Here is a 16,914-nt window from a genome sequence, read left to right as displayed (position 1 = left end):
TGAGGTGGCAGTGCTAACCACACATGTCAACGTGTACCTGCTTATCACAGCAATCATAAAGCTTGAATAAGACAGATGAGTTGGACGTTGTTTGGAGAGTTTAATAAACAATTTTAACATTTACCTCAATTGTTTTCATGTGCAATGACAACAGAGTATCACACAACGGCTCCTCTGTACCACAAAGGATTGTCTGTCTTTATCTGCACAGGTTGCAGCCTGCATGTATGCAGGGTAAAGGCTTTGCAAGCAGGTCTCAGAACCACACAGTCCGTCTACTTTGAAGGTCCCAGTCCTCTCGCAAGATTCTCGCTGGTTTCAGCAGCATCCTTTAGAGCTTGCATCACCAGAGCGTTCCTCTGCCTCGTCTCTTCCATTCTCAACGGGTTTGACTCGGGCAGATTCTGATGGGCAGGAGGAAACACCTGTCACAAATTACTCCATTTAAATACATTCATGTCTCAGGTAAATTCGATTTGTATAACAAACCTCACCTTGTAAACAGAGCAGGAGGATTTGATATTCCAAGATTTTTCTCTGAGTCCTTGTATTGATGCTTTGATTATTACTCCTTATATTATCATTTTTCTCTCATAGATACATTTGAAAACTCTGCTGAGAAAGTAGCCAGAAATGCACAGGAGCACAGTTATGCCTGATTCAACATCATAACCAGAAACCCCTTTAAAGCATACAGTGTAACCTGATGTGCACCTCCTGAAATGTAACTGCACCTTGCGAGTACTGGGATTGGCTAGTTCAGTATACTGTCCTGTGCATGTCAGGCTACTTTCTCACTGTTTTTTTGTTGTTGTTGTTGTTTTTGTTTGGGGGGGGGGGGGTTGAATTTATCAGTGAGAGACTAACAATCATCACCTCAGTATAAAGAATTATAATTACAGTGCAAATCTAAGATCTCACAAATGGATTTAAATTCCTGGCAGGAGAGCGCTGAAATAAATGTGAGGGAATCTACACAGGTGAGGAAACAGCAGGGGAAAGGTCCAGCGTTTTTTCCCCAGGCGTATAAAACCGAGGTAAAGTGAGCTGTCAGTATGAGGAAATTCAGATCCTGGACCCTTGACACACAACATTTCCCGTGGATTGCTCTTCTGGGACACCTGCACTACATCTGCACTGAGTACCAATGACTGCAGGTGTGTAATCAGCAGAAGGAGAAGAGGAAATACGACCGTAAAACTCAGTGTAGGAGCGCAAGAACATGTAAGCGGCTGATACGGGGCGGCGGTGGTTCACAGATGACGGCGGTCACATACAGTTCGCTTACCTACTACACAACAAGGAAGTTAAAGATCTGGTCCCGCTACGTCAGTATTACAATCTTCCAGAAATACACGTGACTGCAATCGTTCACTTTAATGATGCTGACGGTAAATAAAATGTTTTTATTTTAACCAGACACATCATTGTTATTTATGACCTACAGTTTCTCTGTCTTTGATAAAGTTTGGAAAGACTACATGTTAACATCGACATGTGTGAAAAAGCGACCTAAGCGCAATGAAACTTGTGAATCACCTTGATCATCTCTCTCCGCCTCTCCTCTCCGGGAGATATCACAGACCACATCCCATAGCCGACCCCCAGCGCCCCGACCATGATCGCAGAGGTCAGCATGGTCCGCATGCCACTCATGCTGTAGAGCTGAAGGGCGCCTGTCACCGTATCTGTCTGATATCGCGATCAGATTGTCCGCTGAAGCTCACCTTCTACATTCGGCTTGGTGTGTTGGATAACGTCGAGGAGCAGCAGTGCAGGATGGGAAAGCTTCTTCTTCTTCTTTCGTTTTAACGGCAGCCTGCATCCAGCAAAGTTGCACTACTGCCATCTCCCGGGCTTTACTGCGACATCGTCTCCTAAATCCTCTTGATGAATCCGGTATTTCTGAAAAACGAAACATCTTTCCCTTCATCATGACTTAACTGATCAGCCACACTTTCAAACATGTACGGCGCATTTCTGCCCTCACCATCTGCTTTGTTTGACATACTTCGTGCAGCTGGTAACACATGTTCAGTCGTTTCCATGGCATTACACCAATTACATAAACCAGTGAGATGTTTCTCCATCCCAAAGGGTCCCATTCAGAAAACAACCACCTGTTCTTGTTCTCTTTATCATCATCGCCTCCCTCCTACTCATTCCTCTGTTTCTGCTTTAACTGTACTTTGTTGTCTCTACCAATGTCTCCCTTTTACTTCATTATCCCACGCCATTTTCTGTAGATTTACACATCTGCATATCAATATCTACTTTTTTAATAGTTTCCTTAGCCAACCTATCTGTTCTTTCATTACTCAAAATAACTACATGAGCAGGAGTCCACATTGTTACTATACTTCTGTTTTGTACACATAATCTATGACAAGCAGAAAGAACTTCATACAGAATCTTCTGGTGATTACTTGTACTTTATTTTCAGTGCGTACCATTGGTGACAATGAATCAATACATATTATTCATTTTGAAATTCTACTATTTTCCACCCATTCTGAAGCCAGTAATATGGCACATAACAGAAAATAACGCTGGGCTTACTACACGTCCTTGAGGAGTTCCATTTTCTATTTTACGTGGCTCTGAAACACGTGATCCTATTTTAACTATTTCTTGACTCTAAATATCTTACTAACCTCTCATTCATCATCCATCAGTTTACACATATTGGAAGTCAAAGCAATGGGTCTATAATTTCCAGGATCACTATGGTCTTTCCAAGGTTTCTTTATTGGGATAATTATTGCTTCTTTTCATCTATGTGGGAGACACCCTACTTTCCATATCATAACATTAACAATTTATTTAACTCTACATCACATAAATGTTTTAACATAACATAACGTCTTTCCCTGGAGCACTATCCCAGAGTGCTTTTCATTTCTCCAGAAGGGACAGTTCATTATATAGTCAGTACTCCCTTTCCTTCTCAAAGCTTCAAGATTTCTTCCTTTAGTTCTCTCTCGTTTATCCTCATCTGATATTTCTCCCACTATCTATTTTAACAAAGGTACTTGCTAATAAAACCAGCTTTTTACTTATCAGTTACAGCTACTTGATTATTTTTATTAAGTATTGGATAACTCCATTCTCTTCTGTCTCCCCCATTTTCCTGATCATCCCCCAAACTTTTGTATTCCAGAAATCTCTCCAATATGTTCTCTCTGTTCTTCTTATTGTACTCAACACTCAAATAGAATAGAATAGAATAGAATTCAACTTTATTGTCATTGCACATGCACAGGTACAGGGCAACGAAATTACAGGTTCAAATGATTTTGAACCTGTAAAAGCTTTGTTTCACACAAACTATTACACTTCCTGTCTTCATGCGTGCTCAATCATCCAGGTAAGTAAATCTCCAAAAGTTGATACTGTTCATTATGCATATTCTCATGACCATTGATCAACAACCACTGATCAATGGTCATGAGAATTTGCATAATTATGATGAAGGAACTGCCCTCCCAGCCCATTGTTCCTTCACTGGCCTGGTTTCAGTCATTATGCAAATGTCCTGTTTATAAGATTGAAACCTGCAGTCAGCTGAGACTGAAGACGTCACCTGATGATGACGAAACGTTTCTCCCACAAAACACTACGTCCAGATGAACAGAATCAACCTTTGGAGTACTACATTTCCCCCAATTCACCTTCCCAAACACCCACTTTCCTTCTAATGTTTCAGGAATTTGACCCATCCTTACTTTACTGACTACAGTACAATGATCTCTATCAAATCACTTATTTCTTACTTGCCACTCACATAATGGAGCCAAAAAGCGAGATACAAATGTTAGATCTAATACCGAGTCCTTACCTGAACTAATATCAATTCTTGTTTTTTTCCCATCATTCAGACATACACGATTTTTATCATCCAGAAATTCCTCTAACACTTAACCCTTATAGTCTGTTTGCTCACTCCCTCATAACAAATGATGTGCAGTCAAATCTCCACACCATATAATATTGCCTTTCATTTCCTCCAGCTCACTTAACTCGAGCTTTTTACAAGGATTGTTAAATTAATAACCATAATTACCATCCCTCCTATCCAAACCTCAGTTCCTACATACTCCAAATCCCCTTCCTTTTCAGTCAGTCTATATGGAATACCTTCCTTAATCAATTCAACCACATTTCCTGTATATAAATTATGTCAGCTTTTTCTGTCTGATCGTATATAAACTGTTTAAAATCCTGACCGTTTGACAAGAGACTCCTTGGTCCTACTGTAGGATTAACATGGTTATAAAAATAAAACCACCCCATTATCCTACACCTGACTGGCTTAGTTCACCTCTTATATCCTCCCACCTAATATTCTTCATATCCAAACTATGACATGTTGCCTTCACAATAATCTAAATCCTCTCTGTCTTGGACTTCACATCTGATGGTGATTTATTACATTTATTACTCCTACAATAAATGTCACCATCTTCTTCTTCTCTTCCTCTATTTTTCTTCCAACCATGTCCATAACCTTTTTGATTACTTGTTTCTCTCCTATCATGGCTTTTCCGATCTGTCTCTGTTGCTCAACCATTTGACACGCCTCTGCACGGGTCACTTTCTGCAGTACCCTCGTTTGCTGCCTCATCATTTCACATCCCCAAAAAGTAACACTTTGTTCTCCTCCACAGCTACGACGTTTTGGTTTTACTCCCACTCCACACTCTCCATACTCATGCTCTCAAGCTCTCTTTGTGATTTATCTTGCTGACCTCACTTTCTTGTCCTAAAGTTCCTGGACTCATCTTGTCTCAGACCTCCGGCCTTACGCTCCTCTCTCAGATTCAGGAAACCAAACCACCATCTCCTGCCACCATACTCCATCAGGAACCTGTGGATTTCAGGCCAGCCTTTCCACACCGCTCAGTTACATAATATACTCACCAACTTCAGAGCTCCACTACTTCCCGTACTCCTGAGTGTGTCTGTTAACCACCCTGTTCAGTCTGCATCTCAGGCCCCATTTCCCCTCTCTAAACCTACACGTTACAAAGGCCACGTCAAGTTCTACATTTCATTGTTTTTTGTTCTTGAAAAGCTTTCAAGTCTAACCAATAAATATATTGTAAAACCACCTGCTGTCTCTGCTCTGGGTTTCTGCAGCTGAGTCCAGTTTTGGTACTGATCTCTCGGTCCCGTGACACGACTAACAAAACCTGAACTGGGAAGGAAACTAAAGAACATGAGCAAACCAGGAAAATGTTACAAAAATGTTACAACCGGGAACGAGGAGCTAGAGTGACGAAACATCCAGGAGCAGACACAGAAGAACACAGAGGTAACTGTCACGGGCCCTGGGTCACCCAGATCCAGTGCTACTGTCTCCTGTTTCTATGTTTGTGTAACTAGGTGGGTGTGTGTGGGTGTGTCTGCCTGGAGCCTGGCCACACCTGCAGAGGAGAATTACACACACCTGCAGCTGATCAGGCTCATCGGGGGAGCTAAATAGGAGTGTAACTGAGAGCTCCTCAATGCTGGAACTGCCTCACAGGCAGGTTGGAGTTGGGAGAAGCGGGTTGGATCAGCTGGGAGAGACGAGTGGGAGAGTTTCGGTTTAAGTCAATTGCTTTTGACTTTGAACTACGAATTTGGATCACGGACTTTGGCGGTTGGCATAAACTGGTATGTGACTGGCTGGAATGGCGTCTCAGGTGGGTGAGGATGATGATATGGACTTTGGTGAATGGACCCCGGTTTCTAGTGGGGGCAGATCAGGAAGAGGGAGAAGCAGGAAAGAGGAAGCTTGGTTGTTGGGGGCACAGTCCAGTAAACGGAGTCCTGAAGAGTGCAGTTCGGATGAAGGGTCTAGGGTGGTGCGAAGAAAGACGGTGACAGAGGAATTTAAAGTAATCTTGAAAGATCGGAAGATGAGGATGTGCGATTGAGCCCACTGGCAGTGTCCAGAGAGTTGAAAAAGAAGTTTGGAGAAGTCCAGATGGCCAAAATTCTCTGGGATGGCAACTTATTGATAGTGGTTAAGACAGAAGAACAGAAAAATAAGGTGTTGGGCGCTGAAAGCATTTGAAAGAAGTCTGTAGCAGAGAGAAGGATATTGGGAGGAAATAAAGTGACACGAGGGGTGATTACAGGTATTCCGGGGGATGAGGACCTGGACAAACTTAAGCAGTGTATTAATGGTGGTGAGGTCAGTAACGTAAAAAGACTGTTGAAAACAATTAATGGGGAGAGGGTTAGTAGCTTGTCAGTTTTATTGGAATTTCAGGAAGCTGTTCTGTCGGATAGGGTTAAAATAGAGTGCATGAGTTTTCCTGTTAGAGCATACGTGCCGTCACCCCTCCGGTGCTATAAATGCCAAAGATACGGTCACATTGCTGCAGTTTGTAAGGGGAGACAGAGGTGCCCCAAGTGTGGGGGTGAGCACAGATTTGAGGAATGTGGGGATAACGTACAGGAGAAATGCAGTAACTGTGGGGGGTAGCACAGTGTAAGTTATGGGGGGTGTGAGGTAAGGAAGAAGGCCATGGAGGTCGAGCAAGTTAAAGTAGCTCATACCATAAGTTATGCAGAGGCTGTCAGAAGAGTTCAGAAAGTGAAGGACGTAACAGGAAGAGTCCAGTCATCGGAACAGGTGCCACCGCATGGAGCTCACCCTGGACTGACAGTTTAGAAGATGATTTTGTTCATTGCCTATGTTATAAATTGCACCGATCAAGTCAAACACAAAACAGAGAAAATTAAGATAATAGTTAAAGGAGCGGAGAGGTTTTTTGGTATTAAAGGTATTTCTTGGGAACATATCAATAAAAGACTTGGAGGGGAGGGGAAAGCGGAAAGTTCAGGGGAAAGGATGACATGATTATTTTGCAGTGGTGCGCCAGAAGTTTGATAGCTAATGGTCAAGAGTTTAAGGGATTCATCAGAAACTGTATAAAGAAACCAGAAATAATCTGTGTACAGGAGTCATGGCTTAAACTGACTTTGGATTTTGTGATTAATGGTTATGATAGTGTCCGGAGGGATAGGAAGGAGGGTAATGGAGGAGGATGTGTAACGTTTGTGAAACAAGGGATCCAATATAGGGTTGTAGCTACAGGAAGGCAGTTGGAATTTGTCATTATTGAAATATGGGGAGGAACTGGCAGCATTAGAGTGGTTAATTTTTATAATCCAGCTAACAAACTATTAGCAATGGAGGAACTTGATGCATATTTAAGGGGGAGAGTAATCTGGTGTGGGGACTTTAATGCACACAGCACATTGTGGGGTAAGAGTAATGATCGGAATGGGGCGGTGATTGAGGAATTGATGGAGGTAAAGAATTATGTATGTTTGAATGATGGAGGTGGGACTAGGGTCAGTCTTAGGACGGGGGTCGAATCAACAATTGATCTTACACTAGTGTCGGACACATTGGCAGGCATTTGTTCATGGGAGATATTAAAAGGGACTACTGTAATGAGTGACCATTATCCTATTATGATTAAGGTAGAGCTGAGTGTTGAGAAACAGGAGATGAGAGGTGTCAAGAAGTGGTGTTTCAGTGGTGCTGATTGGGATACATTTAGATTACTTAGTGATCAGGAAGTGCAAAGGATCGATGTGAATGTAGAGGTGGATGATTTAAATGATTCTATTTGTAAGGCAGTATTGGAGGCGGCAGGTAGGGCAACAAAGAAGAAGGAAGGTATAAGGGAAAAGAGGATTGTACCTTGGTGGACAAAGGAGTGTGAGGACGTGATTAGACGTCGAAATAAGGCTTATAAAATTCACAATCACAATTTTCAGAATCTTGTTGGATACAGAAAGTTACAAGCTAAAGTAAGGCAAACCGTTAAAAAAAGCAAAGAGGGATTTCTGGAGAGGTTTTTGTAACTCAGTTGGGAGGGAGACCAAAATACACAGTGTGTGGTCGATGATTAGAAGGATGAATGGCATAAAAAGAGAGTATGGGTATCCAATTCTGAGGGATGGAGAAGTAACAGCGGTTAAAGATGAGGACAAAGTTAACATGTTGGCAAAGGCGTTTGTCAAAACCCATAGTTCAGGCAAAGTTGGTGAAGAAGGGCGAAGAGGCAGAGAATTGACAGTCACAGAAAATAGAGATTTATTGGGTATGGTAGAAGATACAGATGATCTATTGAATATTCCTTTTATGAAGTCAGAACTGCATCGAGTACTCCAGAAATCAAAATTATCAGGACCAGGAGAGGATCAGGTTATATCATGTTAAACCATCTTAGTGAGTCAGGTAAAGAGCTTTTGTTAGAGTTGTATAGGGTTTGGGAGGGTGGGAAGCTGCCGAAAAGCTGGAAGGAAGCTGTGGTGGTACCCATACGGAAACCAGGAAAGGATGACACCAATCCAGAAAATTTTAGACCCATAGCTTTGACCTCGCATCTTTGTAAAGTAATGGAGCGTATGATAACTGAAAGATTGACATACTCTTTAGAAACTAGAGGCTTTATCTCTAAACATCAAAGTGGGTTTAGGAGAGGGAGGACTACCATGGATCCAGTGTTGTGTTTGGAACATGAAGTTAGAAAAGCCCAAATAAACAAAGAAAGTGTAGTTGCTGTGTTTTTTGATATTGAAAAGGCCTATGATATGATGTGGAGGTATTAGGGGGAGGATGTACAGGTGGATAATGGATTTTTTAAAGGGAAGACATATTCAAGTGAGGATTGGGAAGGTTTATTCTGAAAGGTTTTTGGTAGAAAACGGTACACCTCAAGGGAGCATAGTGAGCCCTTTGTTATTTTCTTTAATGATGAATGATGTGTTTGATGCCATAGATGGTGGAATGGGGTGTTTGCTTTTTGCTGATGATGGGGCAATGTGGAAGAGAGGGAAAAATGTTGACTTTATTGTGAAGAAACTGCAGGGAGCAATTGGGAAAGTTGAAGAGTGGTCGTATAAGTGGGGTTTTAAATTATCAGTGGATAAGACCAAGACAATGTTCTTTACAAGGAAAAGGGTTAGTGAGGAAGTTAAGCTAAAGTTGTATGGTTTACAGTTAGAAAGAGTTAGGCAATTTAAGTTTCTGGGAATGTGGTTGGATGAAAGGCTGACATGGGGGGTTCATATTCAGAAAATGGTGGATAAATGCAAAAAAGTATTGAATGTATTGAGGTGTTTGGTTGTGAGGGAGTGGGGAGCAGACAGGAAGTCCTTGAGAGCCATATATGTGGGGTTGGTCAGATCTGTGTTAGACTATGGGTGTGTAGCATACTGTTCAGCTGCAGACACGACTCTGGTTAAGTTAGACATTATTCAACATCAGGCGCTAAGACTCTGTACTGGTGCTTTTAAAACAACTCCTACTGCAGCTTTGCAGATAGGGGAGATGCCTCTAGGACTGAGAAGAACACAACTTGTACTTAATTATTGGCCAAATCTTCAAGACCATGGACAGGATCACCCAACACAAGCAGTTCTCAACCCTTGCTGGGAGAAAGAAAGGCGGAAATCAAAGAGCTTTGGGTGGATTGTGGGTAGAAGAGCAAGTGAATTTAAACTGGATCAGTTGGACGTTTGTCAAAGAGTATCGTTGCCAACAATATCTCCCTGGATACTTCCTGAAGCCATAGTTGATTTCACTCTACTGGATAAGAAGACTAAGGATGGGGCATTTATTTTAAACTCCTATACTGTGCAGGCTTACATTGACCAGTTTTATGGTTATGTTCAATTATATCTAAGGATTCAGCCAGTCAAATTGGTGTAGCAGTTGTGGTCCCAGAGTTCATGGTTAAAATAGCAAAAAGGATCACTGATAGATTCAAGGTTCAAGGTTCTTTATTATTTGTCACATGCATAGTTATACAAGTATAACACACAGTGAAATGTAGCCTGACACGCTCCTCGACATGTGCAAAAATTGGGGGGGGGGTGTAGAGGAAGAACATTATATATATATATATATATATATATAGTATATACACTGGGTGAATGTGCAGTAGTAGCAGCAAGCAGGTGAATTCTGTACATTAATATGAATAGATATCTGACTATTTTACAGGATAGACAATATAAACATATTTAAAATTAAAGGAATTGAAATGTACATTGTGCCTTGGTTTAGTGTCTGGAAGAGTCCTGTCTCAGTCAATTATAGATGATGTGAGAGGGCGGGTGTGTGTGTTTAGGGCACGGATGGCTTGGGGATAGAAGCTCCTCTTGAGTCTCTCTGTCCTTGCCCGGAAGATGCGGAACCTTCAACCAGATTGCAGAAGTTGGATAAGTTTGTTGCCAGGATGGGACGGGTCCTTCAGTATCTGCGCTGCTCTAGTCCGGCATCTCCTGGTGTAGGTGTCCTGAAGCGGGGGGAGAGCAATCCTGCAGCAGCGTTCTGCTGTACGGATCACTCTCTGGAGAGCTTTTTGGTCCTTCACACAGCTGTTCCCGAACCACGATGTCATGTTCTGTGTGAGGATACTCTCCACAGCGCCTGTATAGAAAATCCTGAGGATCTTTGGAGAGACCCTGAACTTCTTCAGTTGTCGTAGGTGATACAGGCGCTGCCTAGCCTTTTTGGTCTGGACCTGAATGTGGGCAGCCCATGTCAGGTCTGAGGAGATGTGGATACCAAGATACTTGAAGGACTGCACCCTCTCCACTGGAGCTCCATTGATGATAATGGGCTTGTAGTCTCTGTGCTGACCCCTTCTGAAGTCCACCACCAGCTCCTTGGTCTTGCTGACGTTCAGCTGGAGGTGGTTGTCCTGGCACCACGATGCCAGATTCTTCACTTCATCCATGTAGGCCGCCTCATCGTTGTTGGAGATGGCACCCAACACCACTGTGTCGTCAGCAAACTTCACAATCGTCTGGCCCCGCCGCTTTCCTTGTGTTCACTCTCCTCAGTGCCGCTCGGACGTCATGCTCCGCGATGCTGGTCACCGGTCTCTCGCTGATGACGTCACTGTCCTTGGTAGTCAGGCGGTAGATAGCATTAGCCGCCTGGCTAACCTCGAAACGGGCGTAGAACCGATTCAGCTCGTTGGTGAATGCAGAGTCGGCGTTGATCGGCGCAGTGTCCCTGGCTTTGTAGTCTGTAATGGTGCGTAGTCCGTGCCACATACTCCGTGTGTCGCCCTGGTGGAAGCGGGACTCCACACGTTCCCGGTACCTGCGTTTGGCATCTCTCACCGCGGAGCCGCACGCCGTATGAGGCCGCTTTGTAGGCGCTCATATCGCCAGTGGCGAGACCCGCGTTGTAGGAGGCGGTCCTGGCGTTTACTGCAGTGCGGATCGATCTGTCCATCCACGGTTTCTGGTTTGGGAATGTGGTGACTCTCGCAGTGGGGATAATCTCCTCCGCTAGCATATTGACGAAGCATACTGCTACTTCCGTAAACTCATTGATGTCGACTGCGCATGCTCTGAACATGTCCCAGTCTACGTCGTTGAGTGCGTCCTGTAGCGTAGCTTCTGATTGGGCAGTCCACCATTTTACTTCCTTCGTGGTCACATCTTCCCTCCGTATGCTTTGTTTATACTGGGGAATGAGGAAGATGGCGTTGTGGTCAGACTTCCCAAAAGCCGGGTGTGAGACCGCTTTGTAGCCCTGCTTGTATGGCGTGTAGCAGTGATCCAAAATCCGATCCCCTCTCGTTGGACACGAGACATGCTGGTAAAAGTTTGGCATGACTTGTCTGAGGTTCGCTTTGTTAAAGTCTCCTGCTACAATGAGGGCTGCGCCCGGGTCCTTGTTTTGAAGCGAGCTCAGCACATCATGTAATTCGGACAAAGCCATACCTGTGTCCGCTTGGGGTGGGATGTAGACCGCCGTGGCGATGACTGAGGTGAACTCACGGGGCAGATAGAAAGGGCGGCACTTAATGCTCAGGAACTCCAGATGTGGCGAGCAGCCGCTGGAGAGAGTAGAAATGCTCCTGGCATCACACCACTTTCTGTTTACCATGAAACACACTCCTCCACCTTTGGTTTTGTTCGACTCTGCCGTTCTGTCCGCGCGGAGCACAAAGAATGAATCCGACGGAGTTACGGCCTGGTCCGGCACGGTGGGGGACAGCCATGTCTCCGTGAAGCACAGAATGTTGCAGTCCCTCATGTCACGTTGGAAGGTGACCCTTGCTCTTAGGTCATCGAGCTTGTTCTCCATGGATTGTACATTGGCCAGTAGGATACTGGGCAGTGGTGCGCGATGCGCCTGCTGTCTCAGTCTGTTCCTAATACCAGCGCGTTTTCCCCGGCGCTTCTTTGTTCTGCACCTCGGATGAGCGGCCCGTCCTTTGTTGTTCTCCGCGCCGCGTAGAATCTCTGGCGGCCAGGAAGGGTCAGGTTTAAAAGTGTCCAAGATTAGATGTGCAACCTTGGCACCGATGTTTACAAGTGATCCGCTGTCGTATACTATAAGACTAGAGGATTTTGGGATGTAAACCAGAGCAAAAAATAAGTAAAAAACAAGAAAAGTGGATAGTCGGAGCGGAGCGGTCAGGAAGGCGTCTGGACGTGGCCGCGCCATCATTTTCAGGTTTAGACTGTCAGTATTCACTGGAGAACTGCTTGCAATTCTGTTGGCGGTTCAGTGGATCGAAGATATGAGGCCATTAAAAGCTATTGTTTGTTCAGACTCAAGAGCATCATTGCTTAGTTTACAGGGTAGTCACTCAGATGCGAGAGCAGATATTCTAGCAGAAATTCAGCAAACACTGTTCAGGATAAACATGATGGGTCTTACAGTTGTGTTTCTATGGATTCCAGCCCATTATGGAATAATGGGGAATGAAATGGCAGAGCGGCGAAGCAAGCCACAACACATGGGACAGTTGACCTGGCTGTTAATTTTGGTCAAGCTGAAGTGAAGAGTATCATATGGCAAGAAATGAGGGGTAGATGGCAAAAACAGTGGGAGGAGGAAAGGAGAGGACGGTGGTTGTATACAATACAAAGGGGGGTAGGAGAAATGAGGACCACTGGAAGGAGCGGGAGAGAGGAGATGGTCATATCGAGATTGAGATTTGGACATACTGGGTTAAATGCTTCATTATTCTTGATTGGGAAACATAATACGGGGAAATGTGCCTTCTGTGGAGACACAGAAACTATAGAGCATGTGATATTGCACTGTCCGAAATATCAGGTGGAGAGGAGACAATTATCCCAAAATCTTATTAATATGAAAATGAAATTGGATCTGGTTGACCTATTGCAAACGGATTCTGGAAGTAAGAGTTACCAGGCTTTATTTCAGTTTTTTAAAGCGGGAAGAGTGTTTGAAAGGCTTTGACGGTTTTTTGTTGTTGTTGTTATTGTTGTTGTTGTTGTTGTTTTTCTTTTTTCTTTTGGGGGGGGCGTCATTCCAGTCCACACTCCATACTAGTGGTGGCGGTAATGCACCAATCAGTTGTTTGCCAACCGCCAATAACATTTAAGAAGAAAAAGAAGAAGAAGAAGAAGCTCCTCAATGCTGGATCGTATGCGTGACTATCCATCTGTTTCCCAGCTATAGCTCCTCACCCTATCGAGGAGGGTGAGCGGGCTCATGTCTGCCACTTGTATTCATGATCTAATTTTTTTGCTTTTAAAAGAACTATCAATAATAGTATTAAGAAAAAGAGCAGGTCGAGATTACCGGATTTATGGCGTTTCTCCCCAACGACGTGCCATCTGTTGGCAGATGGCTCCATAACATTAGGATGCAACAATTTTTTCAGCATTGGGTTTCAATTAAAATGTTAAAAAAAAATTAGTTTAAATGACGAGTAGGTCTGGTACTAAGTAGTGACAACAGCAGTCATTAGTTGAGTAGTCGACTAGTCACACACATCCCCAGTTTGGAGGAAGGGATGACTGAAGGTAACCCAGAAGGATCAACTGGAGGGAAAGACTCTAAATAAATAAGTACTTGTACACATGACAGATCTGTGAGATGGTTAGGACTTTCTTCTAACTGTTAACATTTTCTTTGGGAAGAAATTCATGAAGTCATTAAAGGGATACTCGGTTCAGCAGAGCCCCGAGTCTCTGTCAGCCTAGCTACAATGCTAAAGACAAACCAGTATTGTAAAATTAAATGTTAGTAAGAAACGATCAGACAAAAGTTTTCAGGAACAATATTAAAGTTTCTATCAAAGAGTTCCTGTGCCATAACAAGATCCAGTCTGATTAAAGTGTTGAGTGGACTCTTGACATTTTGAGAGAAGCTAGCTTAGTCTAATAATAAAATAGGTACAATGTTGAGGCTGTCATTTTCAGCATCTATTCTGATGTTACCCACAATAGTTACTTTACTTGGACTGAGTAGCAAATCAGATAGAGGTAGGAGACATGAGAGAGAAATGGCCAAGTGGACAATAGAGCAAAAAAACCCAGAATATTTGTTTCAATTTTCCACTTAGTTTGGACAAAGCTAAGAGTTTATTACAGTTTAACATTTGATAGATTTTCTTTGAGATTGGGTTGGCTCAGAATTATTCCAGCCTGCTTGCCAAATATCACTGGGCAGGAGACTAATCCCATGGTGCATATTGCTCCTTTTCACACATATGTGCACCGACTGAGCGCTGTGTCTTTTGCGCCATGTTTTCTATGCCACATTCACCTTTCTTTGAGGCCTCAGGCAGCACTGCATTAAAAGCAGAATATAACATAGGATGTAGACGAGGTAGAGAGGCAGAGTTTCACCACTCTACAAAATACTGCAACTACAAATTGTGGACTACTTGAATGGACTGATAACATCCGAAGTGGGTGGCAGAATAACGGTTGTCAAAATGGTACATCTTATCATCAGAAGATTCAGCAGAGAGGTCTGTGAGAAGCCATATGTAAACATGATCCTGAAACACTGCTGTCTATGTTAAAGCTTGTTTAAAAAGAACTGAGGCAGCATGGAAAAATTTGAAATTATTTTAGGAAAATATGGACGTCCCATCCTCCAAACTAAAGAGAAGTGGGAATATGCCTGTAAAATGTAGTTCTAGATGTTTGTTATTTTCACCCGTTATTCCATGTCAGTATGACAGTAGATTACTGAAGTTGTTGTTATAGCATGAAATGATATTTGTTTAAAATGTCTCAACTACAGAAAAGATGCTAACTTGAAAGTTAATTTCCAGCTAAATCAGCAACTTAAATCAACTTGACAATAAAGGTTGTTTGCACACAGCAGTGCTCTAAACTACCTGCATCATCATGTTCCCATGACTGATTTCGAGGTGCATCATAGAGAACTGCGGTAAAGACATGCTTGAGTTTCACAAACATTTTACAATTGTCTTCATTCGAGTTTGCTCAAGGTAAGTAAAATCAGTTGTAAGTGTAAGGACAGAGAGCTACGAGAGCTGGAATTGTGACTGATGGCCAGTGTTGGGAAGGTACTTTGAAAAAGTAATTAATTATAGTTACTAGTTACTTCTTCAAAAAAGTAATTGAGTTAGTAACTGATTTACAAGATTCTAAAAGTAATTAATTACTTGAAAAGTAACTATTGTGTTACTTTAAAAAAATGTTTAACCCTCTGGGGTCCAGGGTATAATTGGCCATTTTTAACCACTTTTGATTTTTCCTCCATATTTCACCCTTAAAAAATATTTACTTTGCCTTGTTTGGTATCATTCTTTTCAGCACAGCCTCACGTGTCTGAATTTACAGTTATGTTTTCATTTTGACATACTGTATTAACACAATTGATCTAAAATCAGACAAAAAACATAAAATCTGAGTAGAAAGTTTTATTTTTTTACTGTAACAACCACAAACATGATGATGAGATGATGAGATGAGATAGCCTTTATTTGTCAGTTGCAGGTCTTTTGCCCACAACCGAGATGACAGACCTTGCCGACCGTACATACAATACACAAACATCACATTGGGGAGACAGGTCAGGCTAGGTAGCGAGGAAAAAAGCATCGAAATGTGTAACACAGAAGGATAATACAGGAATGCACAGATATCAACACATCACAGCACAATAAACACAGACAGCAACATGGGAAAGAGTTCCAGTGTGTACATCTGATCTGGGACCGCTGCAATCTTCGACTGCGCCTCCAGCTGACCCGATGTCCACATCATGGGGGAGGTAAGCGTTGGAGGTGGCGTTGGATCCGGGGTAGGGAGGGTGATGTGTCAGTGAGTGCTTATCAGTATCAGTATATGTATGTGTGTGCGTGTCCATAGTTCAGCTGAGACAGTGTCCTTCGCCCTGCCAGGCTAAGTAAACAGTCTTCCAGCCAACCCAGGTGGCCTTGTAGGGAATGGGAAGAACAGACTAAACACAGTCGTTATCAGGGTGTTGTTGTTCAGCTCCGGCCTTGCAGCTGGCGCCAAAGGGGTAGCCGCATAAGTGATGGTGATTTTTCTTTTGCGACAACTCATGAGAATTTCAAAGCTGTTCTTTAACACTCCGACACTGGTCTCTCAATCTCCCGTTGGAGAACCGCAAGCTTCCCGATGATGGTATCAAACTTGCTGGTGTTTTCATTCTTTTGCCCAAACAGCCGATTCTGAGAACTCACAACTGCAGTGAGCTGTTCTGCGCTGCAATCCAACTTTCGCTCAAGGGTGTTATTTTGAGGAGGCCTCTTCTTGATGTATCCCAATATATGTTCAGAGGTGTTATTCTGAGTATTTACGGCAGCCGTATGCGTCTCCAAGGTCTTAACCATGCTGCACTCAGTGAGCCCGTTCTGGGAAGTAGCACCTCGTCCCATCGTTCCAATCCCAGCGGGCAGCCTTGGGGGGGGGGGGTTTGAACAGCCGGTTCCGCTGTCTTAATTCTCCGATAAGCCAGGGCCAAGCCAGCTCCGATCAGCAAGAACCCTGTTATCATGGTTCCGAATAGGTAGATATCTTCAGCGTCCTCGATCGACAGTCCCGCCAGGCACACGATCCTCCATTTCTGCCACCCGTCCATCGTGTATCTGGCAGGGAAAGTCCTTCCAGGGC

General features: G+C 43.4%; 1 protein-coding gene across 1 annotated transcript; it reads right to left on the bottom strand.

Moving 5' to 3' along the window:
• Positions 1-80: 80 nt before the first annotated feature.
• Positions 81-1,780, bottom strand: uqcc3 (ubiquinol-cytochrome c reductase complex assembly factor 3). Its single transcript, XM_086312809.1, has 2 exons — positions 1,540-1,780; positions 81-404 (listed from the first exon to the last, which is right to left on the bottom strand). The coding sequence occupies exons 1-2, from the start codon at positions 1,654-1,656 to the stop codon at positions 276-278; spliced, it is 246 nt and encodes an 81-aa protein (XP_086168935.1). The 5' UTR covers positions 1,657-1,780; the 3' UTR covers positions 81-275.
• Between the last annotated feature and the right edge of the window lie 15,134 nt (positions 1,781-16,914).

The sequence above is a fragment of the Aulonocara sp. 'chitande type north' Nkhata Bay genome, linkage group LG12 (genome assembly GCF_057382095.1).
Source record: "Aulonocara sp. 'chitande type north' Nkhata Bay isolate Kocher_YH1m ecotype deep benthic linkage group LG12, A_spYH_male_GT1.1, whole genome shotgun sequence".
Classification (NCBI taxonomy): Eukaryota; Metazoa; Chordata; class Actinopteri; order Cichliformes; family Cichlidae; genus Aulonocara; species Aulonocara sp. 'chitande type north' Nkhata Bay.
This window is presented reverse-complemented; position numbering and strand designations above follow the sequence as displayed.